The sequence below is a fragment of the Panthera pardus genome, unplaced genomic scaffold (assembly GCF_024362965.1).
Source record: "Panthera pardus isolate Hobbes unplaced genomic scaffold, ASM2436296v1 HiC_scaffold_15, whole genome shotgun sequence".
Classification (NCBI taxonomy): Eukaryota; Metazoa; Chordata; class Mammalia; order Carnivora; family Felidae; genus Panthera; species Panthera pardus.
Window position 1 is genome coordinate 88,375,152 of NW_026526710.1, and position 25,493 is coordinate 88,400,644.

The 25,493-nt window shown below is 58.3% G+C and overlaps 2 protein-coding genes across 6 annotated transcripts in view; one reads left to right on the plus strand and one right to left on the minus strand.

Annotated features, from left to right (window-relative positions):
• The window catches only part of KCNG2 (potassium voltage-gated channel modifier subfamily G member 2), a 43,245-nt gene extending 24,026 nt beyond the window's left edge, over positions 1 to 19,219 (plus strand). The window contains 1 exon segment of the mRNA XM_053902869.1: positions 18,347 to 19,219. Coding sequence (XP_053758844.1) covers positions 18,347 to 19,156 — 810 coding nt within the window. The 3' untranslated portion in view covers positions 19,157 to 19,219.
• SLC66A2 (solute carrier family 66 member 2) overlaps positions 1 to 25,493 on the minus strand; it is a 120,982-nt gene that overhangs the window by 45,089 nt on the left and 50,400 nt on the right. For 3 of the 5 annotated variants that reach the window (XM_053902870.1, XM_053902871.1, XM_053902872.1), the window contains one exon: positions 23,867 to 25,404. The exons of 1 other annotated variant lie outside the window; for it this stretch is intronic. In XM_053902870.1, the coding sequence (XP_053758845.1) occupies positions 25,197 to 25,404 (208 nt within the window). In that variant the 3' untranslated portion in view covers positions 23,867 to 25,196. Of the gene's footprint in view, positions 1 to 23,866; positions 25,405 to 25,493 lie in introns of those variants that run through there. One more of the 5 variants, XM_053902876.1, reaches the window with a different exon arrangement.

Here is a 25,493-nt window from a genome sequence, read left to right on the forward strand (position 1 = left end):
GCCTGCTTTCGCAGGAGACCCTTTGGCGAGAGCCTCACAGGCTGGAAACAGCCAGGAGTGCCTGGAGATAAATGTGAGGACTTTGCTCCGCCTCTGACACATCTGGCAGGAAAAATGCGGGATTTGTGCTTCAGTCTGGAAAAAAGACTCAGGGCACCTGGGTGGCTCAGTCCGTTGAGCGTCTGACTTCGGCTCAGGTCATGTGTCACCATTTGTGAGTCTGAGCCCCGCGTCGGGCTCTGCTGACAGCTCAGAGCCTGGAGCAGCTTCGGATTCTGTGTCTCCCTCTCTCTCTGCTCCTCCCCCACTCACGCTCGGCCTCTCTCAAAAATAAATACACATTAAAAAAAAAAATGCCTTGCACTCGAATGCCTAGAATAGAGGCTTCAAGATTCTTGTTGTTGTTGTTGTTGTTGTTGTTGAGAGCATGAGCAGGGGAGGGGCAGAAGGGAGAGGAGAGAGAATCTCAAGCGGGCTCTCTCTCCTGAGTGGAGCCGGATGCAGGGTTTGGCCCCACGACGGTGAGATCATGACTTGGGTGGAAATCAGGAGTTGGGCACTTAATCGACTGAGCCACCCAGGCGCCCCTCTTTTTTTTCAAAACCATTTTTAGAGCAGTTTCAGGTTCAGAGAAAAATTGAGAGGAAGGCACAGAGATTTCCGCTAGACCCCTGCCCTGACACGCACGGCCTCCAACATCACCAGCATCCCCCCAGAGTGGTGCATTTGTCCCTGTTGATGAAGCGACACCGATGCGTCATTATCAACCAAAGTCCGCGGTGGACATTAGGGGTCACTCTTGGTGTATATTCTGCGGGTTGGGACCAAAGTAGAAGGTCACGTGTTCACGGTTATGGCATCACGCAGAGCGGTCTCACTGCCCTACAAACTGTGTTCGGCGTGTTTGTCCCTCCCCCCCACCGCCCCCCACAGCCACTGGTCTTCCTGTCTCCACAGTTCTGTCTTTCCCAGAGTGTCCTATACTTGGAGTCACACAGGATGTCGCCTTTCAGACTGGCTTTTTCCACTCAGCAATAGGCATTTAAGGGTCTCCCGTGGCTTCTCGTGGCTTGTTAACGTGTCTTCTTTTATTGCTGATAGTATTCCATTGTCTGGATGGACCACAATTTATCCATCATCTACTGAAGGATATCGTGGTTGCTTCCAAGTTTTGGCAGTTAGGAATAGACAGATTGTGAATAAAGCTGCTGTGTTTATTGTGTGCAGGCTTTTGCACAGATACAGGTTTTCAATTCATCTGGATAGCTGATGAGTGCGATTGTGCGATCGAACCTAAGAGAACACTCAGCTTTACAAAAACCAGCAACCTGTCCTCCAAAGCGGCCGCACCATTTTGCATTCCCACCACGCTGGATAACAGTTTCTGGTGTTGCGCGTCCTCTCCAGGATTCGGTGTCGGTATTTTGGATTTTGGTCATTCTGACAGGTACGTGTGGCATCTGGTCGTCGTTTTAATCTGCATTTCCCTGATGACGTCGACGTGAAACGTGCTTTCCTGCGCTTACTTGCCATCCGCGTATCGTCTGTGAGAACGTGGTCAAGCTCCTGGAGGCAGGTCTGAGCACGTGGTGGGGCCACCCCGTGGCTGGAGCCTCGCACACTTGCCCACGCTGAGCGTCCAGCCGTCTGGCGATCACAGTTTGGGTTCTCCTGCCCGGCGCTGGCTCCCGCGGCGGTTTGGAGCGTCTGCCTCCGCCTGTCTGCTGTCTCTCCGGTCTTGGGGCCACATTCTCCCTTCTCCCGGATTCCAAACGAGCCGCCGCTCTTTCCATCTGTTCAGCTTTTAATTGGTAGGATGAAGCCCTTTGGTGCAGAACTGGAGACAAGCTCCCAGGCTCTTTTTGCCAGAACCTGTCCAAGGCTCTCCTTCCCTGTCACCGTCAGAGGCAACACTGGGTGCCTGTTTAATTCTCAGGCTCTACACACAGAGCAGGGCCCTTCCCACTTCCTGCCCGACAGCTGCAAGACCTTGCAACACCGCTGCCTCCTTCCAGAGCCGCGGCCACCTCATCTTGTAGATGCAGACACTTCAGAGCTAGTGAGATTAAACTGAATAATTCATGTAAATTACTTTGGATGGTGCTTTGCACACAGAATTGAATATGTGGCCACTCTCTTTGCCTTTCCGCGAACGAGGGTACTAAACTGTGTGCAGGATATGGCAGCGGTGGGGGGCAGGGGGGGGGGCAGTGCCCAGGAGAGCCTTCTTCTCCCAGAGCTGGTTTCTGTAAATGGTCTGTGGAGCAGCAGAGAAAGCCAATCCAAAGACATCAGCAAACCAGACGCCCGATCTTGCATGGAGATCAGCAGGTGCTTTGTCACGCCTAGGATGTGACCCAGATGTGGCCAGCGCTCTCACCTCTGCCTCCCCTCCGGGTGCTCAGTGGGGTTCAGAGCACCTGGCCGGGTCCGCACCCTCCCTCCTGGCCCCTTCGGGAGCCCCGGGACTGCCTGCAGCCCGGGTTCGAGCAGGACTCCCACCGGCCGGCAGACAAGACCCCCTCCCCCACTGCCCACAGCCCAAGAGGGAGAAGGTGGGCTTTACTGTTACTGCACAGTGAAGGAGTCTTTCTGTCCCTTCTTTCCCTGCTGCTGCCGGCGGCTATGAGAATATTAAATGCTTATCGGAAATAAGTGGAAATAGATCTCTCCAAGTGTGTATAATCTCATTGCCTCCCAGCGTTTCCCTCATAGGATTGAACTATTTTGACTTAGAAGCTGCATTTTTAAGGGACCTAAATTCATCAGGCATCACCACCCAGGAGAACAGACCTGAGAATTCAGATGATTTTAGGCTCCACCTAAGCCTGAAATATTAAGTATGACATCAGGGTTGGGGTTTTTTTTAATTTTTTTAATGTTTATTTTGGGGAGAGAGAGAGGGGATGGGCAGGGGAGGGGCAGAGAGAGAAGGAGAGAGAAAATCCCAAGCAGGACTCAAACTCACAAACCTTGAGATCATGACCTAAGCCGCAACCAAGAGTCAGACACAAACGATTGAGCCACCCAGGCGCCCCATGAAGGGATATTTTTAATAATAATACATTATTCTAATTCGGCAAAATGGCTATTCCCAAATGAGGAGCTTCTGCTGTTTATTTTACCAAAAATACTAATTTATCAACACATGTAGTTTGCTAAAGGTTTGGAGTTGGGACACCGGCAGGAAACACATTTGTGAAACTTGTAAACTGGGGGCTCTTGGGCCCTCTGGGGGGAGCAGTCGGGGTCCCGTGCTGCCCGGGCTCTGTCGGAGCTGCGTTTCCAGGCGGGGCTCACAGGGGTGGATGTTTTCTGAGTTGGCCCGGAAATGTCCATCTCGAGACAGAGCCGGGCTCCTCCCCGAGAGCGGTTTTGTGGGCTCAGGGTGCCGCGGAGCTGGGGGAACACAGCCGCCGAGCCCGGGGTCCTGTCCCGGGACAGGTGCGTCGGGTGCCTCCCACCTGCCTCCTGCGCTGTCACTGCAGCCCTAGGGGTCCCCGGGCGGCCTGTCCCTCTGCCCGCCCCCCACCCCTGCCACCAGCCTGGGGAATTTGCAGCTCCTCACAAGTGCCTTCCTGGCTAAGCATACCACTTGCTGCCTATAGAAAGGTCCAGAGCCTCACGCACCTTCCTGCCCTGCCTCTCAGAGCCTCTTTATGCCGTCGCAAAGCAGCACGCAGTCCGCCGACAGTGCAGCGTGGAACAGTCGTGTCGTTCTGTACCTCTTGAGTATCCCTCCTCACCGCTTTTGGTTCTAGTTCTTTGCGGACGTGAGGCCACATTGGGATGAATGTTCTCGCTCACAGACCTTGCACCGTCTGCTGGCTGTTTCCTGGGTATTCTCATCCGTCACGCTGCAGGCCCCGCTTCTGCCCCAAAGGGCCCCGTGCGGTCACGTGAGCACCTCACGGGTCGTGTCCCCGAACGCTGGGCCGTGTCCCCGGAACAGTTCGCCTGCGTCTTAAAGAAAGCCGGCTCCCGGTGGGACGCACACTCGACCAGCCGGAGGCCAGCGCCCTGCCACATGTTTCCTTAGCACTCGCACTTTGAGGGTTTCTTGTCTTCTGCTTCGCTGGCTTGTGGCTTTGCTTCTCGCTCTGTGTGCACAGCGGCTGTTTTCCCAGTGGCCCCGCATCCGCCGCTGGGGTCGGGGAGGATGGCCTCCAGCCTCCGCCACCTTCAGGGTCCCCGGGGGCCTCACGCTGCCTGTGGCGTCCTCCCCTGCTGGCCCTCGTGGGCCCCTCTGTCCTCTGCTCCACGCCCGAGGTGGCCTCTCTGTGGGGCTCCTGCGGCCGTCCCCTCCAAGGCCACCTCTGTATAAGCCTTCCCGCGCTGCCCCCATCATCCTCTGCACCTGTTTTACTGACAGTAGGCACTGGGACCCTCCTGAAATGTGTCTGGCTGTGCCTCCCTCACGCCCAGGAGCCCCCAGTGAAGAGACGCACGGCGGGTCCTCACGGGAAAGATGTGAGTGACGGCTGTGAGGTGAGGGTGCCGCTACCCTGGCCCAGGAGACACCCTGGGAATCCAGAAGGAGGGATTTAGCCCAAGGAAAGACACAGCCTGTGCCCCCAGCGGACGAAACCACGTGGCCTTGGCACAGGCGGGCACAGACACAGCCTCAGAATGCGCTCAGAGGTCCCAGCGCCCCAAGGGCACCCGAGGTCACACCTGCAGGGGGAGGCTGCCGGACGGGGCAGAGCCGCATCTGAGGGCGGGGCACGCACTTGGGGCGAGGCCCCGGCTCTGAGTGCCCACCTCCCGCTGCCCGTCGTCCGGTGCGGCTTTGCAAGCTCCCTGTGGTCGCCTGGCTCCCCAGAACCTTGCCTCTGACCTGAGTGCTCCTCCCGGCACCAGGCTGAGGGGTGGAGATTCCGTGCACACACCGCATCTGGTCAGCAGGTGACAGAAGACAGACCACAGACGCGTTTATTTCTAATGAGCGATTAGTACAGTTGGCATAAGCAAGTTCTTTACTTAGGAAGTATAAAACATGAATGGTAAAGTAAGCGTAAATGTTCCTTTCACACATGAAATTCTAAGTGACAAAGAAGACGGATCTAGATCTGTGAACACACTGCCATCGGCCGTGACGTCCAGGAGCTGCGGGAGACGAGGACACGAGCGCGAGCATCAGCGGACCCGTGGCAGACACCTGTGTCGAGCCCTATTTCGCACACACACCGTTCGCCCCTTCAGGCCGCACAGCTGAGTGACTGCATCACCAGGTGGAAGGCTTTTGTCCGTGTTCTGTACTGAGAGCTAATTTGCTGCGTTATTTGCACATCAAATGAAACCCAAGAGGACTAGCTGAGAAGCTGTTATAAGTAAATGAATTTGTCAACGTAGCTGGCTTCCAAATAAACATGTGAATGTCAGCCGCTTTTCAATATATTATCGGTAATAGAAAATTTAATGCAAAAACTATCCTGGTCACTAATAAAAAACACACGAAATGCCCAGGAACAATCTTAGCGAGAAAGGTTGGATATTTATAACAGAAAAAACAGTAACTCTGCTGTGTGACCCAAAATGGCTGAATGAGGAGAGGCAGGCACATCACGTTCTCGAATGAGAAAATCACTCCCCCGGGGCGCCTGGGTGGCTCGGTGGGTTAAGGGCTGAGTCTTGGTTTCCGCTCAGGTGGTGGTCTCACGGTTCATGAGTTCAAGCCCTGAGTCAGGCTCTCTGCTGTCCGCGCAGGGCCTGCTTTGGATCCTCTGTCCCCCTCCTCTGCCCCTCCCCTGCTGGTTCTCTCTCTAGCTCTCTCAAAATTAACAAATAAACTTTAAAAGTTATTAAAACAAGAATTGAAATCAATAAATAATTAAAAATAGTCTAGTTTCTTTCAAAAAAAACAGAGAAGCACATTTCCTACCGGCAGAGACGCAAGGAGGTCATCGGCCGCACCCAGCGTTTGCGAGCTCCGCGCGACCCTCGCGTCCGGTGGGAGGGACTCCCACAAGGGAAGGCCACCGGAGACACCTAAGTGTGCTCGCCACCGAACCCACGCAGTGCGCCTGGGTCACTGGTGCTGCGTGTCTGGGAAGCTAAGGCCCCACACGAAGGACGGTGGCTGCGAATTATGCGCTGAATGAACGACACTCCTCGGTACACGTGTGTTCGAGGCTGTGGCACCGCACGGTGTCCGTCCCTGCTCAGGGCACCAAACCGTGGGCCCTTCCTCGTTTGTGTAGAGACCCTTCGTGGCATTTAGTCCAGGACGCTGCTCACAGGAGAAACCAACAGACGCCAGACCGGGGCCCCTTGGAAGACCAGGCCAGTTCCAAGTAGGGGCGGGCAGAGTATGGAACACTTTACAGTGAAGCTGGAACCATTTCTTTTCGAAAGACGGCACGAAACTAGTCAACGGAGCGACAGCAGGAACGTGAATTGACACCCTGCCTCAGTGGAGATAATTTGAAATGAATACATTCATTATCTCTATGTAAATGTTCGCTATTTTTAAACAATCTGTTCTCTGAAGTAGATTTAATATTCTCCCACTTTTCTAGTTGCACTACAAGAACCTTTTTCCATAGATAATCGGAGAGAATAAATCCCAATTCAGTTCAAAGTCAAATTATTATAAATTCACAGTGAAATGAGTTAATAAATATTTTCTTTTAGGCACTTATGGGAGGCTGAAGATAAAATCTGCACACAGAGTCATTCACGAATGAGTAGATAAGTCAATAAGGGTATGTCCTTTTTATAGGGTGTGTCCTTCACGGTGTCCGGCGTGGGGACGGAGGTGGACTCTTGACCCAGCCCTGCAGCTGAGGTCACCAGCTTTCCTGGACTGCTTTGCCGCCTACACCGGGCCCATGAACAGCAAGATGGGCATCGGTGTCCAGAAAATACACAGGCGGCAAAGGCACGTGACCATTTAAGAGTTTAATTACACGCCAGGTAAACACAGGGAAAGTCTGCAGGCCTCGGGGTCTCTGCTGAGACCCTCACTGCGTTCAGACCCCTCACGCCGGGGTGGTGGGCCTTCGGGCCGGGAGCCCCGAGGTGCCCCTGCTGTGTGGCTTACAGAGAGAAACCCGCCCCCCTGGCCCCCGCCCCACGCCCTTACTCTCCGGTTGAACCCACGCGAGTTACGGCACAGAGTGTGGTGGAGCCCGCAGAGCTCGCTGCTCGGTGCTCTGAAACGAGAACAGGGCAGGGATGGAAGGCTGTGCGGCGTGGCCTCGCCCGAACTCCGTGTGCCGAGGGCCCCACAGCCTCTGTTTGCCTCGTGGAGAGAGGGAGAGGACCGGGCTGCAGGTGCAGGGTGAAGGTCGCGGTGGCCTTGGACCGCGAGCGGCCGGGGCCTCTGCCTCCCGTCTGGGCTCCGTTTGGAACTGCACTGACACGGTTTATGTGCTTTTCCGAGTAAATGTTAAACTTCTGGAGCTACATGGAAAGCTCGGACATAACGGGGAGCACCTTCAAAATCCTGCATGGGATTAAGTTCTACCCGTCGTGCGACATCAGACTGTCATAGCAATCCAGGCCGGGGGTAGAACGAAGGCTTCCCAGATGTGCAGAGGCTCAAAAAGTTACCCCCCACAACCGTTTCTCATGAAAAGTGAAGGCTACACCTCAACAGAGTAATGGGATAAACCAAACAGTGGGGGTGGGGGGCACAGCGTTTAAGCAGCTCCCATCGGCGGCGGAGAAACTCCAGACACAGCGTTCAGCAAGAGGGCCGGGGTCCCCGCAGGGCAGGCGGGGCTCGGAGAGCAAACAGAACCCGTTAACAACTTGATGTGTTTGGGCATTTGGAAAAAATACACCGTGCTTCAAAATAGCAAGCTAAGCAATTTTAGAATGAGGCCATAAAACTTTAAGAAAAGGAAAACACTTTATGAGGGAAAAAGCCGTAATCGTACACCACTACCTGGGGCCAGCAGTGAACAAGATTTACATTATCTTAATAATTACCGATTTTACCCCAGAATGTGACAAAACTATTTTTGAAGGAAAAGGGTCATGGGTGTGGCGGGGGTGGTGAGGTGGGGGAGGTAAGGGAACCAGATCCTGAACACAAAGTCAGCACAAATGCATGAAGTTAGTATGCCTGTAAGGAGCCAGATACACATATTATGAAATAAAAATACGGAAATAACTGTCAGAAAAACCGAGTAAAATAGAAAATTATTGCCTCCGGGAGATAAGAGTTGGGGTGAGAGTACTCTTTTTTTCCAATAAGCCTTTTAGTATTTACCGAGTTTTTTTTTTTTAATTATACACATGTGTTCGTTTTGTAAAACAATTAAAATTAAAAACATGTTCAATCACCAAAACTCACTCAAGAAGAAGTGGATAGGGGCACCTGGGTGGCTCAGTCAGTTGAGCATCTGACTTGGCCTCAGGTCGTGATCTCACGGTTCGTGGGTTCAAGCCCCGCGTCGGACAGCTCGGAGATGAGCCTGCTTCGGATCCTGTGTCTTCCTCTCTCTCTGCCCCTCCCTCGCTCGTGCTCTCTCTCTGTCTCTCAAAAATGAATACATGTAAAAAAAAAATTTTTTTAATTCAATTCACAGTTTAAAATCTTTGAAAAAGAAGACTCCAGTCTTAGTGGTTTCACTGGTGAATTCTACCCAAAAATGTAAGGAAATTGAAATAATAACTGTTCTGCACACTATCTTCCAGAAAATAGAAGAAGACAGAGTACTTCCCAACTCACTCTGTGAGACCAGTATTATCCTGGTGCCAAACCAGACAAAGACGTTGCAAGAAAAGAGAAAATACAGACCAACACCTCATGAACATAGATGCAAAACTCCTCAACAAATATTAGCAAACCAACTGCAACGTATAAAAAGGATACCACATCATGACCAGGATGAGTTTTCCCAGGAAAGCAATCCGGGTTCAACATTTGAAAATCAATCAGTATAATTTATAATATTAACGCACTGAAGAAGAAAAGTCACGTGATCATCTCAATAGATGTAGAAAGAGCATTTGAAAAAATTCAATATCCATTAACGGTTAAAACAAAAACTTTCAACAATATAGAAATGGAAGGGAATTTCCTTCACGTGATCGAGAACACCTGCAGCCGATGACATACGCAGTAATGAAAGATGGAACCCTCCCCCCCGAGATCGGGAACAAAGCCTGGCAGTCTTGCGCTAGAAGTCCTAGCCAGTGCAATGAAGCAAGAAAAAGAAATAATAGGTAAATGATTGGAAAGAAAGAAAACTGTAGATTTTTAAATGCATGAAAAAGCTTGAAGAACAAGGACGTGAGCACGCTCACCTGCCAGCCAGCAGCCCACTCTGGGTCTTCACCCAGGAGCAGTGACTCATGCATCCATCCGTAGATCTGTACAGGAAGGTGCGTACGGCTGATTTGAAACAGCCCCACACCGGAAGCCACACAACGCACACCAGCAGATGTGACAAACGTACGTGCGTACGTGTGCTAGTCAGAGACCAAGAACAAACCACTGATTCCCAAACAACATGACTGAGTCTCCGATTACACTAAGTGGGAAAAGCCAGATGCAAAGATCTGGCATCATTCCATTTCTGGGACGTTCTGGAAGGGGCAAAGGGCGTCAGTGATTGCCACGTTGGGGTGGGGACGGTCTGGCTACAAAGAGGTGGCACAGAGATGGCGGGGGCCACGGTGGTGCTCGCGGGCCTCGACGCATGTCCGGAAGGAGCACACATCCTCCCACGTAAATCCGTGGGCACGTGTCCGCTGTTTCCTGAGAACCCATTTCCCAGACCAGGATTTCCAGGCCAAATGTACACACACTTTGAAGGCTTTTAAAATATAATTGTGAGAATTTGTACAAATTTATTCTCTGCCCAGTGACCGGGGATCTACCTGGAACCACCCAGGGCCTCCAGACCCTTGGCCTGGGGGAGAGAGTTCAATCTGTGTAGCTACTTAGGGGAACAATTCAGCAATTGCTGACAAACGTGAAAGTGTCCCACCTGACAAAGCAGGAAAGCCCTAGACAAGCTCTAGCAGGTGCACACGAGAATATTCCCAGTTGCGTTTGCCTGTGTTGGGTTTTGTTGTTGTTGTTGTTGTTGTGCGTTTTGTCCCGGTGATGGCGAGTGATAACATCTGCCTAAGGTTTAAACACATGTTCCCAGTCTGATGTTCGGCTTAGTAGTGCCTGGACATACAGGGACACGGAAGGAGCAGAACGTGCTAGCTGAGCCGGCTCCCTTGTAGGCAGCTGACCTTTGATCCTTGAGCCACAAGTCATTGAAGGATGCCAGTTCCTATCCTAGAAAGAAAACAAAAGAAAAATAGGACGGACTCACGGCCCAAGGGCTCAGGTGCCAGCTGGGGTGACTTTGTTCCCTGCCACGTGCTAACTTTGAAGGTTGATACCCAGACCCGGGCGGCCACTGGGGAAGGGCACACAGTGTCTTGTGGCCTTTCACCGAGAAGGGAAGTTTGCCAGTGAGGAGCCCAGTGAGGGTGTCCAAGCCCGTCTCCGGAGGAGGGGTCGGGATGACCGTGGGGGCTCCCGGCAGGAGGGCTCTGCGTCCCGGAGCTCAGAGAGTTAGGGCCCTTCTGTTACCTTCAGCCCCTGCTGGGAGCAGGCCTGTGTGCTGACTCAGCTGTGGCTCCCAACCTGCTGTCCCCGAGGATGACCCTGCACTGGGGCTCTTTCTTTCCCCCAACCACGGGCCTATCCCCACGTCATGGACCCTTTCCACAGGCTTTAGAGACCCTTGGGCCTCGCCTTCCCCAGCACCACCACCCCCACCTAATGCCCCCCAGGCTTCCTGGCGGTGGGTCCAGTGCTGGGGCTGTGACCTCTGGCCCCGGCCTCATGTCGTCTGGGCCTTGAGGCCAGGTCTCCTCTGCCTTTGCTCTCCTGGTCCTCAGTCCCTCCCCCACAGCCTGGATGCCACCTGCTCCCTGTCACTGCCTGGGGCCAGTCCTGGCAGCGGAGGCCCGCACCAGCCTTGACCCTCCTGAGTGCAGCATAACCCACAGCTCCTGGCCGTTCCTGCAGGGGTGTCCACTCCACGCTGCTCCAGCCGCCCTGTTACCACCCCCGTCTGGGCTGGGACCGTCCCCCCAACCCTAATGTCTCCATCTCCGGACCCCAGCCCTCCTTCCATTAACGTCTCCATCTCTGGACCCCAGCCCTCCTGCCATTTCCTCTCGTCTCACGCTGCTTCACGGCTTGGCTCTCACCTCCCCGACCATGTCCCTGCCTCCATCCACAGGAGCTGAGGCCTGGCCCCACGTGGCCCAGACATCCCCTGCTTTTTCCACCTGTCTCCCAGGGCCTCCACACGCCTGCAGGGGCCCCTCCTTCCCGACACACCCCAGCTTAACGCTTGTACCCCTGATGAGAAGCCCCTGCACCTGTCACTGTCCCTCTTGGCGTCCACCGGCCCCACGGCACCGGCCGGCATGTGTCGGCAAAGGGACCTCACTGAGGCTTCGTCCTCCGCTGCGGCTGCCGTGGGGCCGGGGCCCCAGCGCGGCAGCCGTGTGGCCAGAGCAAGAGAGCTCTGATTCCTGGGATCCCCTTATTATCACTTTATATTCCTGTGGGGCTGGGAGGTGAAGCACATATGGGTTCCGGAGCCGCTTTACCTGCGTCCGGGGGGGCGGGGAGGGGGTTTGCGCATATGTGGGGCTCCCTGGCACCTCCTGGCACATGGGAGGCGATGTGTCCCACATGCGCATGTGGAGGGGGTGTGGGGGGGAAGCGGCCCCCACACTCCCCGGGGGTCTGCAAGACCGGTGCTGCCCAGACCCATCTCAGGGTTTGGGGTCCGCTTTCTGTCCATCCACAAGTGTCTGTACCAGAGTCCCTGCGTCGTCTCCAAGACCCCAGGGCCACAGCCCCCTCCTCTTGCCCCCGACAGTGAGCAGACGGTCAGAAGCCGTCGGCTGGACACCCCATCCAGTTCCCGAAGGCCAGTTCCCGAGTGGGAGCAGGGAGTGACCACAACAAAGAGACAGATGGTGTTTTGCAGCCTAGAGCCAAGCAGGCAGAGGTCAAAAGGCATCGGCCCAGGTCCGGCAGAGAGAGGCATCCGGGGACCCCAGCCCCACCGGGGCAGGCGGGGACAGCCTGCATGCCTGTGCCGCTCAGCAGGGCTGGTGCGCAGACAAACGTGTTATATCCGTTCGGGTGCGGTTTGTGACCTGGGCACAGCTCCACACGCCCATGAAAACAGAAGCAGAGGCCGGACAAGGGCAGATAATGAGAGGGAGCCCTTCAAAACTCGGTGAGCCACGCCGAACGTGGGTTTATTTCTGACCCGATTTTGTCCAAACAGGCCAGATGTGTCAAATTATGATAAATCAGGGTCTGTTTTCTGGGTTAAAGTTCCAGAAATAGCAACTTCCAGTTAACCTCCACGGCTGGTCCTTAAGCACAGGGCAGCCGGGGGCAGGGCTCTGGTGGGCTCTGACAAGCTGTGTCATCTCGAACCCACCCACCGGGGTCGGGCTGGCTTCAGGCGAGCATACTGGGGTCACTGTGCATGCGCGGGGTTGGGAGACAGCCTTCCCCGGCCACCCCCCGAGAGGCCCAGGGTCTCTACATCTGCTTCTTCTGAGCATGGAGGTCACGCCCCGGACGGGGACTCACACAGCTGCACTCGGCCGGCCGGGGTGGTAGGGGCTGGGCCACAGTCGGCCCAGACGGATGAGGGGCCTCATGGGGGTGCGGGTGGGGCTGGGGCCCCAGGACACCGAGCGTCCCTGTGCTGTGGTGCTCAGACTCCTGCCTTCACCTTCCAGACCTGGCTCTGGGCTGGACTTCAGCCACCCTCCTCCACCCCGTCCCGGGTCCTTCCACAAGCTGGGACTTTTCTAACCACACTGGCCCCCGTGGGCCCCGGCCGGCCGTCTTTTTACGGAAAACTTGTCAGTCGGGTTCCCCCTTGGATCCAGTTTTCCCACTCCTGAGGCCCCAGGCTCTCTGACCAGCCCGGGTGCTGAGGTGTTGCCCTGGGGAAGTCCCGTGACCTCCCTGAGCCTGACCTAGCTTGAGCTTGATTCCACACCAGGGGTGTGACAGCGGGACCCCATCCTGGGGAGGGTATATTCCCCAGGCTCGCCTGCCCCCTGGGGTTCAGGACTCAGAGCCCTTCCACCATCGCCCAGCGCAACCAGCCTTGACTTGTCTGCCATCGGGATAAATAAGCATCACAAAGAGCTGGGACAAAACTCCCACCGAACCTGGGGGCAGGGTGGCTCTGGGAGCAGGGGTCCCAGCTGGCACGGAGCAGCGCTGGGGAGGCCTGACCGAGCCCGTGGGATAACAGCGGCCACGGTCGGCTGCTGGTGATGCCAAATTCTGCACACCTGGGACAGGAGTCCTGCAGAAAATAAATGGGAGCTGGCCCTGGTCCTAAGGAACTTTCCGGAAGGATGAACGGCAGACGCCCTCGCTGTGTCCGTGCCCCCAGTCGCTGTGGACTGTCCTCCCACCAGGCCTCGCCCCTCGAGTGCCCTCCTGCCAGGACCTGTGCCTCGCCAGCCGCCACCGGGTGAGCATGAGTAGAGCCAGCCTGCAACACCGTCTGCGGGGGGAGAGCAGCTGGCACCCCTCCCCGGGAGCCCAGCGGGTGATATCCCCACCTCACTGGTGTTCTCCAGGGACCCGGGATCTGCAGGGCTGAGATTGACAGATGGGAGCAGGTGGAGAGGCCAGGGCACCCCCAGAGCATGGCTGGGGCAGCAGCCCTGCGGCGCTCCACATACAGCAGCCCCGATCCCAGCTCTGCTCTCTCCATGCGACTGAGGGACACAGGCACAGGGGCTGACGCGACGCCACAGACTGGACACGCTCAGGCCCCCAAGCTGTGCTGCAGACCTGTCCACAAAGAAGCCGGGCCCCTCCAGTCAGGCCGCAACCCCCGCGTGTCTTTAAATCAAGGGCAGCAGAGACGCCACAGGAGTTTCTGGGACAGGCGCAGCACCGTTGGCAGCTGCAGTGAGCCGGCTGTCCACTCCCGAGCCAGGATGGGCCAGGTGACCCCTGGGAAGCCTCTGGACTGGCCGAGACACCACCGGCCCCGGGAGGAAAAAGCCTCTTGGAAAGATGGGCCGTCGAGGATCCCCAACCGGTGGCCCGCACACCCCGGGAGAGGGTCCGAAAACCCCTTCGTCTGGGCTGAGGCGCCACGGCCTCTGTTCGGGACAGACCTGCCAAGGTGTAAGTTCAGGGGACTTACACCTAAGCTGTGCACCTGCAGTCAGGCATGTGGAAGTCAGAAGCAGCAAGCGCGTGGCCATTATTTCCAGTCGCCAAACAGAGACGATGAGTAATGAGGCGGCTGAGGCATCGGGCTCTGACAGCTCGTTAATGGAAGGGCTGAGCTCTGCTGGGTGCACACACACCGCCTGAGGCAGTGAGCCTCTGGCTGGGAGTACAGATGGGAGACAGGTTTGCGGGAGCCCGGTTTGCCTCGGGTTCCTTGAACACCCACGACGAATCGGCGCCTGGCCCTGGACATACGAGACAGGACTCGGGGAGAAGCCCTGTGGGTTCCTACTCACCGCTGGCCTTCAGAGTGCCGAGCTCAACGCTACGGTAAATGTTTGCAGTGCGTAAAAACTGATCGCAAGCCACCACCTGCCCCCATTTGAAGCAGCAGCAGCTGTCTGTGGGTGACAGAAACTCGCCAGGACTGGCCCCCCGGAGAGGGCTCAGGAGCTGGGCAAGTGTCAAGTGTGAGGGACGTGAGCCAGTGGGGGACAGCGCAAGGCCCCCGATCCCTCTCTCCTCCAGCATGGGGTGGGTCCACGAGAGCACGCGGGCATCGGCTGAGTCTGGCATGTTCTCTCCAGCCCCCGGGGAGGGGGTTCGCTCCAGGTGGGGGTTCAGGGTCAGAGGTGAGACGGGGCCAGACCAGGGCCCGCCAGCAGCTGGGGGCTTGCAAAGGTCCGCACGTTCTGCCTTCCGCTGCATCAGCAGATGTCCGGGAAGGCCCCGGCACTGGGACCCCCCCCCGCCACACTCAGGTTTGCCTAGAGACTAAGTGTTCTTTCAAAACAGCTTTACCGATCTATAATTCACATGCCATACAATTCAGCCGTTTAGAGTGAGCGGTTCAGTGGTCTTTAGTACATTCACAGCGCTGTGCGCCCATCACCACAATCTAATTTTTGAACGTGTCTATCACCCCAAGGGAGACCGGTGCCTCTAGCACTCAGCCCCCTTCCCCCCCTCTCCCCCCAGCCCTGCGCAGCCACTAATCTGTCTTCACGCGTTCCGTGTCCTGGGCTCCGGCGGGAGCAGCATCGGACAGCAGGCCCTCCGTGGCTGGCATCCTTCGGGTCACATCTGTGAAGATCTGCCCGTGTTGCACACGAATCAGTACCCGTCCCTTTTGATGGCCCAGTGGTACCCACTGTATGGATTCAGCAAGTTGTGTTTACCCGTCAGTCCGCCGGTGGACATTCGGGTTGGCTCGTGAGGCACCCCCTGGCGAACACCGGTGCGCGCTTTTGTGCGCATGTGTGCTCACCTCTCTTGGGCGCACGCCCAGGAGTGGAATCGCTGGGGCATGTGGGAATGCCACGTTTAGCTGCGTGAGGAGTGCCAGACTCTCTTCCAAAGTGGCCGGACTGTGTCATGCCGCGCCAGCTGTGCGTGAGAGCCCCATTTCCTCCACGCCCCCCAACACTCGCTGGGCTCATTCCAGCCGTCCCGGGGGGAGGGAAACGGTATCTCTTGGTGGTTTCAATTTGCATTTCCCTCACGATTAATGATGTTGAGCATCTTTTCACGGGCTTCTTGGCTGTTCGTGTATCTTTCTCAAAATGTCTATTCCTTTGCCCATCTCTTAATCGGGGCTTTTAATTGTTGAGTTGTAGGAATGCTTTATATATTCTAGACACAACTCCCTCATCAGATGTATCGCTTGCAAATATCTTCTCCCGCCCTCTGGGTCCTTTGCTTTCAGATGGTGTCTGGAATAGTTGCTCCAGCCGCTGCAACAAAGGACCACAGACCGTGTGGCTGAAACGATGGAAACCTATTTTCTCACAGGTCTGGAGGCTGGAAGTCTGAGGTCAAGGTGTCGGCAGGGCCGGGTTCTCCTGAAGCCTCTCTCTGTGGCCTGTAGACACTCTCTTTCCCATGACCTCCGTGTGAGACTGTGCCCTGATCTCCTCTTTTTATAGACACGTCAGTCATGTTGCATTAGGGCCACCCTCGTGACCTCATGGAACTTGAGTCACCTCCTTAACCAAGACTCTATGTCCAGGGGCACCTGGGGGGGCTCAGTCGGTTGAGCGTCCGACTTTGGCTCAGGTCATGGTCTCGTGAGTTCGAGCCCCGTATGGGTCTCACTGCTGTCAGTGCAAATCCTGTTTCCGATCCTCTGTCGCCCTCTCTGCCCCTCCCCCACTCACGCATGCTTTCTCTCTCTCTCTCCTCTCTCTGTCTCTCTTTCTCAAAAATAGGTAAAACATTAAAAAAAAAAAAAAAAAAAGATCCTGTGTCCCAATACAGTCCCCTTTCTAGGTGCTCTGGGTCAGGGCTTGAACATACGGATTTTGAAGAGAAACAATTCAGGCTGTACAGTGTCCTTTGAAGCCAGAAGTCTTAAATCTTGATTAAATGCATCTATTTTGTCTTGCTTGCTCATGTGTTTGGCGTCATCTCTAAGAAGGTTTTGCCAAATCCAAGGTCACGAAGATGCTGGGATCTTCAGCCTAAAGAGCTTCCTTCTGAATTTTTGCAGGGCAGCTGCGCTAGAAGCAGATTCTTTCAGTTTTTGCTTCTCTGGGAAAGTCTGTATTTCACCCTCACCCTCGAATGACGGCTTTGCTTGGGTACAGGATCCTCGATGGCCACCTTTCCCGAGCACTTTGAACACGTTTCCCCACGGCATTCTGGCCTGCGCTGCTTCTGCTGAGATGTTAGCCTGATCCGGGTCACTTTGCGAGGACACGCCGCTTCTGCCTGCCCGGGGTTGGGGTAGGGGGTGGGGCGGCTCTGCATTTCGCCTGCTTGCGATCCGTGGAGCTCCCGGGATGTGCAGGTCACTGTGTTTCCATAGATTTGGTGACTTTTCAGCCCTTATTTATTTCTAAAAGCGTGTGTCTCCTCCTCCCCCTCCCCCTCCCCGCTCCTTCCGCACTGGCGTTTTACAAACTCGCCCCACACTTTTCACACTCTCCGCGGTCCCCCTTCTCTCTTCTCGCATAATCTTCTAGTTCACCAGTTCGTTCTTCTGACGGTTCACATCTTACTGTGGAGCTCCTCCCGTGATATTTACTTGTACTTTTCAACTCCAAAATCTCCATGTGGTTGTTTTAAAACGTTTCTCCTTGTTGATATTCTCCATTCGAGGCAATGGATTTGTCATCGCACCTTTCACCTCTTCCATCTGCCTCTGGTTCCGTGAGCACATCGGTGACGCTCCTTTGAAAAATCCGACATTGGGGCCTCTCAAACGCAGTTTCTGTTGCCTGATTTTTTTCTGCTGTGTGGATCATACTTTACTGTGTCTTTGCCTGACATGACTTTTTCATTGGAAACTGGGCATTTTACGTAGTACACTGTAGCAGCCCTGGGTAATACACCCCCCCCCCTTTTTTTCAGGGCTACTGTTATTTGCCCATTTGTTTAGTGATTGGCCGGATTGTTTTGGTGGAGTATATCCTTGCCCTCCCCACGCACCCAGACACACCCAAAGCTGAGCCCCTGACGCTGCCCCTCCGGAGGCACAGTCTGGGGACGCCCACGGTCTGAATGTCCTCCCATTTTCCTTCACTACCACCCGCACGGTTCCGGAGAACCCCTCCAAAGTGGAACTTCTCCCTGCCGTGTTACAAATGAAGCCTGTGCAAGAAATGAGCTGCTTTGGGAGCCGGCTTCTGCCCCCAGGCAAAACCTCCGCGCAGGGGCTGGGGAGTTGGGAATGGGGCTTTGGTGACTCCCGTTCTCTCAGCTGAGGGCGGGGCGCGGAGCGACCCCGCAAGCCCAGGGACAGGGCGCCCCTCTCCTCAAGCGCACTCCCCCAGGGGGAGCCCCGCGGCGCTGGGCAGTGGGGTGTCCTCCCTGAGCCCGGGGTGGGGGTGGGGAGGGGCTCCTCCTCTCTGCTTTTTAAGCGAAACTTCCTCCATTTTCTTGAAGAGATGTTCCATTTGCAGTTTGCCCCGGGGCCCGTTTGCAGAGGCTTCAGTGACGTTTCCCTGCGGCGCCGGGGGCCGTGGGCAGAGCTCCTCGCCCCGCCCCCGATCTGGAAGCCAGCCTCCTCCGGCGGGATCGGGACCGTCCGGCACAGGAACCGCCCCCCCCCCCGCCCCCATCGGCGGCGCTCCGGCGAGGGTCGGGGTCCCGCCGGGAAGGGCGGCCCGGGCGTGACCCCCCGCCCCCTCTCCTCCGCAGGGCGAGTGCTCCCCCAAGTGCCGCAGCCTGTTCGTGCTGGAGACGGTGTGCGTGGCCTGGTTCTCCTTCGAGTTCCTGCTGCGCTCGCTGCGCGCCGAGAGCAAGTGCGCCTTCCTGCGGACGCCGCTCAACATCATCGACATCCTGGCCATCCTGCCCTTCTACGTGTCGCTGCTCGCGGGGCTGGCGGCGGGCGGCGCGGGCGCGGGCGCGGGCGGCGCGGCGCTGCTGGAGCGCGCGGGGCTGGCGCTGCGCCTGCTGCGGGCGCTGCGCGTGCTCTACGTCATGCGTCTGGCGCGCCACTCGCTCGGGCTGCGCTCGCTCGGCCTCACGGTGCGCCGCTGCGCGCGCGAGTTCGGGCTGCTGCTGCTGTTCCTGTGCGTGGCCCTGGCCCTGTTCGCGCCGCTCGTGCACCTGGCCGAGCGCGAGCTGGGCGCGCGCCGCGACTTCTCCAGCGTGCCGGCCAGCTACTGGTGGGCCGTCATCTCCATGACCACCGTGGGCTACGGCGACATGGTGCCCCGCAGCCTGCCCGGCCAGGTGGTGGCGCTCAGCAGCATCCTCAGCGGCATCCTGCTCATGGCCTTCCCGGCCACGTCCATCTTCCACACCTTCTCGCGCTCCTACTCGGAGCTCAAGGAGCAGCAGCGGCGCGCCGTGGGCCCCGAGCGGGCCCCGCGCGACGACAGCACGCGCTCGGACAGCACGCGCTCGGCCCCCGCCACCGAGGACGGCGCGCAGGGGCCCGGGGGCGGCCACGGCTGCCGCCCGGGCCCGGGGGCCGCTCCCGAAGAGCCTCTGCAGAAGTAGAGCCTTCGCCTCTCCTCCCGCCCGCCGCGCGACCCGGCGGGGGGGGGGGGGGTGGAGACGGGGGAGGGGAAGGGAGGGGAGGGCCCACCCCGTACGGCCGCCCCGCGCCGCCCCCCCCCCCCGCGGGCTGTCCACTGCATGTCGCTCGAGCCAGCGAGGTGCGGGCGAACAGCGCTTCCAGCCCGGTCGTTCCCTCATCCGCTTTCCGCCTTCCCTTTGGAGCTCGGCCTCTGGCCCAGAAACTCCGAGCTTGCAGCAAATGCCAGAAGGCTCTGCGGCTGGCCCGGGGCGGGCGGGGGGGGGGGGGGGCGGAGGGGGCGGGTAGGGGAGTTCCCTGAGGAGCAGCCGGCCACAGGGGGTCTAGGGGCCGAGCCCCACCGCGAGGGAGCCCCTGCCTGCACATGGCGCGCTGCTGAAGCCCACACCCCCGACAGGGACAGGGGCAGAGGTGTCACATCCACACGGCCACCCACGCCCAGACCTCTGACCTCCCTCCCGCAGGCCAGCTCCGTGGGGGCTTCCTGGACCCCCCCTTCCCCCCACAGGCTCTCCCTGAAAAAGACTCTGCAAAGCTCAAGGCCTGCATGCTTCCCGGCCCTTGTGCTGGCCTTGGACGTGCTTACCCTCCCAGGTGCCTCAGGAACACCCCCTGGTTCTCCAAGGGCCGTGGGGGAGGGGCTGGGTGTGCAGCCGCTGGAACCCCGTCCTCACCAAAGCATGAGCCTGTTTCTGCTGCGGGCATGAAGGAATGGAACTTTCCGAATCATGTTACTTTGTACTTTTTCATGTTAATGAGTCGGGCCATGACATGGGAGACATTGCTGCCACAGGCCCCTGGGAGGATCACCCATCACCCGCAGCATCCCCCCCCCCCCCCACCGCCCCGGGACCCGCTGACACCCGCACCCACCCTGCCACCATCACAGCTTTGGCAGGGGCCCTGGTGCGAGGCCAGAGCCAGGACAGGCTGGGGTGGGGCTGGGGTGGGACCCTTGCTCTGGGGACATTTCCTAAGATGCTACCGCAACCAATAAAAAGTGCCACCTCTCCTGCACATACCTCTGCTGAATTCCTGTGGGCGGCACCGGCGTCTGCCCCAGGCACAGGGGCTCCCAGGCCAGGAAGGGGTTTCCTGCCATCGCAGGGAAGTCCGTGTGTGCAGATGGCGGGGCACCTCTGCCTGGACAAAGCCCTTGCATGCAAAGCCAGGTTGTACCCCTCCGAGTCCTACCGCAAAGAGCCCTGTCCCTAAATCTGCAACCACACTGTGACACCCCCCCCCCCCGCCCGGGGGGCTGGTCATTCTCTGGGAACTAGGCTGGAATAGAACCGGGGGCTGGAACTGCAGGGTTTACACAACAAGCCCCAGCTCTGGGGCGGGGTGGACGGCCTCTCGGCAGACAAGTTTCCCCTGTATCTGCTTCTCCTCACTCCCAGCCTCACTTTCACACACTCACAAACACACAAGTACCTGGGCTCCACCGCTGGAGTCTATAGGTCAGTGCCAAGTGGGCAAGGGCAGTGAGGAGTAGGGAGGCTGAAATAATGGTCTTACCAGCAGCCAAGAAACGTTCTGGGATCAGAATGAGCTGAGGGTCCCCAAACCACATGCAGGTGAAGGCTGTCTCCCACCGTCTGCTCTCGCATGGATGCTCACATCAGCTCCCTGAGGCAGAAAGGGTCCCCTTGTATCAGATGGGGACACGCTCTGTCCACAGTAGACCAGGCCATTCGCACCCGGCCTGACACCTGCCCCCCCAGCCCAAGCTTCTCCCTGGGGCAGGCTCCTGGCAGGTGGGAGGCTGGGCTCCTGCCCTGGAACCCGCACTCCCTGGGGCAGGCTCCCCTACTCCTTCCTTCCTGGGTCCACGTACTCAAGCAGAGGCCAGCAGGGCTCTGCCAGGAGAGAGGGCAGGGAACTGGGGGCCAGGGGAGCCCCCCTGAGTGCAGGCTCTCGGCAGACTGAACCCGGAAGCCTAGCCCTGCCTCTTCCTGATGTTTCAGGTTAGCTGAACCCCCAGAGGATGGGGCTCGAGAACCCACAAACACACCAAGGGTGGCCGCGCTCTTGCAGTGACAGCATTGGGTCTTGCTCAACCCGGGTGCCGTAGCTGGTGCCCGTGGGGTTCCCACGCGTGGAGGCCACACTCAGGGTGCCCACCCCTCTGCTCCTCATTTGGCTCGGCTGTTGAGCCCCAGGGGCAAACTGCTTTTTCCTGTGCCGTGGGGCTTGCTCAGCATCACCACGGAGACCTCCAGAAATTACCCGAGTTGTCTCTCCAGGACCAGGTCAGAGGTGGTGGATGGCCTGAGGGACCTGTCCCCTGTCCTCCTAGCCCGGGGCCTCAGTGGTTCTGTGGGTGCCCAGGAGTACCCCCCCAAGACTAGGAGAGCCCGTGGAACACCACAGGTCCCAGGAAGGAGGGGCACCGGTCAGCCGTTCTGCGTGGGGCGCACTTTTCCCAGCGAGCCCCAGGTTTGCTTTCCCCTCCCCCACGGTACCAGCCACCCCGCCTCCCCACCCCCCAGCCCCCTCGCCGTCCCTTCCACACAGTCCGAGCTCCTGCCGCTGGGCGCCGGGCAGGCCTCTGCTGCCTGTGGCCTCACTTTCCCCCTCTGGGTCAGGGACTGGGAACTCGCCAGGTCCCCACCAACTGCCCCCTCACACACTCTGACAAAATCTGTACTGAGACATCTGCTGTGGGATAGAATTGTGCGAGCCCTACACCGTGACGCTGACATTGCCAATCTGTTCGAAATGCGCAAAGGCAATGAAGGGGGGCAGTTTGGAAATGTGGCCGTTATCACCTCCAGAATCATGCGGAGAGCACTGTCCAGCTCCCGGAGTATCACTGACTCGGGAGGCAGGCTCTGACACCAGGTTATGATCACTGGTCAGTGACTTGTCCCAAACCAGCAGGCCAGCCAGAGGCCTCTGGCTCACCAGAAACCGTCCTGAGTGTGTAAGGGGTGTGATTTGGGGCCGTGACGTTCCAGAAACCACCCCCCCTTGCCCTCGGGGCCGCTTTGTGTATATACAGTGCTTTCCCTCTTGTACCTGAGCCCTGCCTCGTCCCCCCACCTACGCCCATCACACCCACCCGCTCCCCCCACACCCACCCTGGCTGAACTGTGTGCTTCTGGACAACCTGGAGAACCGTGCGGGCCGAGCAGGGCAGCCCCAGGACAGAACCAGCTCCAGCATCGGTGTTGGGGAGTCTGAAACCCTCCCCCATACTTGCTGCCCAAAAAATCCCTACACACTTTGCTTTTGGGAGAAACGCACCACACACACACACACACACACACTCTCTCTCTCTCTCTCTCTCTCACACACACACACACTCTCTCTCTCTCTATCCCTCTCTCTCTCTCTCTTTCTCTCTCTCTCTCCAGTCCTTGGCCAGCTGGAGACCGGGACAGCAGAAGTGGCCCCAGAGCCGTGGGCAGGGCCACAGCACATTCACAAGCCTCCGTGTGTGTAAGTTCTCCGAGGCCCGGCAGGATGAGCTAGACCGTGGCGCTCACCCCGGAAGCCGTGACAGCACTGCTCCCACCTCCCAAATGCGGTCCTGTCAGAGGAAGGGCCATGAAAACAAACAGGAGGCCTAAGGCTGCGGAGGGTGGCCTTCGCCTGTTTTTAAGTGGGGCCGTTAAAACCTGTGCCCTCCCCCCGACAGACAGCTGTGTCCAGGGCTCAGGGCACGTGCTGTCGCGGCCAGGGCGACAATGGCCCCGTGGCTCTCCGCTCTGAGAGGCTCTCTGCTCGGAGACTCCTCAGAGGGACACGGCACTCTCTCCGTGCCACTGCCCTCAGTGGCTCGTCAGTGGAGCCGCAGGAAGAGGCCGCAGGTGAGTTTTCAGGAACACAGATGGGTTCACAAAAAAGACACCTCTGTATATTTTACCGCCTTTCATCTTACTGTGGAAGTTTTCACTGCATGCATTAACTTAATTAAGTTGATTTTAGGTAACACATGATCAGAAAGCAAATAAAAAGCCACCGCCAGGCAGGACTGTTGTCCTGCGGCAGTAAGCGGCCCCCAGGGCCCACGCCGGGGATGTCTGCTGCCGGAACGAGGGCCACACCTGCGTCACCACCTTGGATCGGCCCCAGACCAGACTCACTCTCAGACTAGAATCCAGGGCTGGGGGGTGACGCATCCCAAAGCTTAAACTATCACTTCCACGTACCTTCACTTTGTGTATGGTTTTGACATTTTTTGTATCTTGCCCCCCAGTGTAAATTGTCTCCGAGAAAAAAAAAAAGAAAATGGCTCAGTGCAAACAGCTTCGTCCGTACTTGCCATACAGAACGGTCGATTATTCTTGAGACGCGGCTCTTGGCCTAAAACAAGGCACTTCCCGCCCTTCCAAAGCATTCCACGGTCGGGGCCCTGTCGGCACAGGGCCGTCACCGGTCCGGGGCTGGCCTGCCTGGGGAGGGGGCACCTGAGCGAGCAGCCCGGGTCTCACAAGGACAGCCGCACCCCACGGAAGGGGCGTCCACCCTTCCCTGGAGACCCTGAGGTGAAGTAAGGGCGGGGACCGGTTCCTCCCTCTGTCCCGGGCCCTCGCTCCCGAGTCCATTCACGAGGCCACACTGGATCCGCGAGCGTCACCACGCTGACAGAACGGAGCGCCCCCCCACCCCCCACCTGGGCGCGGCCGGTCACCACTGCAATCGCTGACGTTTTAGTTCGGAGGCAATTACTGCTGCAGACATGTCCCTTCATTTTTATAAACTAAGCATTTCCAGGTCATCTCACAGGCCATTAACTCGGCAGGATCCTCGCTCAAACACGCAGGAGTTTTTGAGGAAAACTCTGGAGGAGGGAACGGCTGTGCACAGCAGACACCACTAGGACTGTGGCACCCCGGTCAACCCCCCCCGAGAGCTGCCCCTCTGCCCAGCAGAAGGGAAGCCACGTGGAAGCATCCAGAACACAGGCTCTGGGGGCCTGGGAGCTTGCCCAGGGCTGCTGGGCACGGCTGAGATGCTCACGTGACAGTGAAGGGGGGACATACGGGGCGACCAGAGTCACCCAGCAGCCCCCACCGCAGCCAGATGCAGGGGATGTGGAGGACCAGGGGTTCGGCGGGCAGAGATGCCGGGGCCCGGCCCGCTACCCCGGAAGGTCACCCCAGGCCTGAGGGCCCAGAGCGTGGGGTGTGGGACTGGCTCGGCAGCAGGGACACGGGCCACACGTGTCCCCACTCCTGGCCCGCAGACCGGCCCCCTGTCCCGAAGATGGAAGGCTGTGTGCTGCAGACACGTGCATTCCCCAGGATACAGGGAAAACGCCCCGCAAGGCAGCCCTCCTTGGGGGACCCGGTCGCGGGCCCCTGGCTTTCCTGGGAGCACACGCGGGCCACCGGCACCCCACCACACCCCTGAGCCCCAGCAGGGTCCACACCGGTGCCTGCCAGGAAGAAGCCAGCGTAGCAGTGAGGCCCAGGGGGCCCACAGGACAGCCCCGGGCCCCTCTGCCGAGCTGACGGCCGAGTCCTGAGTCCCATGAGGCAGCTGACTGCAGGTGGCCCCGAAAAGGCCAACTCTGGCCGGATAATCAAGAATGCTCATGACGCGCGTCCTCACGGCCTCCTTTCCACACGTATCAGGCGGGCTCTGCGCCCGGGCCCTTCTGAGACCGGGCTCTGCACTCCGGAGGGGCTTCATGGTGTCCTCTGTCCTGTCGCAGCCCCAGGTCAGCCTTTCCCGGGTTTGTGAGCACGTTCCAGGCTGCAGACAGGCGTCTCGTGAGAGGAAGGAAGAGAACACTCGCTTTTCCATCGCCCGAAAGCGGCTGCAGCCCAGCCCTCGCTGTGAACCCCACTGGCGCCCGTCCTCGGGGCGGGCGGGCACAAAGGGCGGCACCCAGGCCCCCCCACCGGCCCACCCCAGACCCACAGAGGCTGACAGAGATCCCGACGGCTGAGACCCCTCTGGGGCCACGGTGCCTGCCCGCCCCGACGGGGAGGCCGGGCGGCGCCTGCGGCTGGAGACCGCCACGCGTCCTTGTCCTCCTCCCCGGCTGCCTCAGAGGGCCTTGGCACTGGCGGGGTGCGCCGCGTGGGGGGCGGGCTTCGGGGGATGGCGGGCGAACGCGTAGGCCTGTCCCAGGATGGCCAGGTCCACCAGCACCTGCAACAGGCCACACACGGAGAACTGCAGGGGCGCGCCGTTCAGCAGGAAGTAGGCGGTCTTGAAGGCGTCCCCGCTGGTCCACATGAACACCATCTTGATGCTGCAGAGACACCAGCCAGGGGTCAGGAAACAAAACGGGGCTGGGGGCTCAGCAGACGGGGCAGTCGGGGGACACCCGGCCCCAACCCG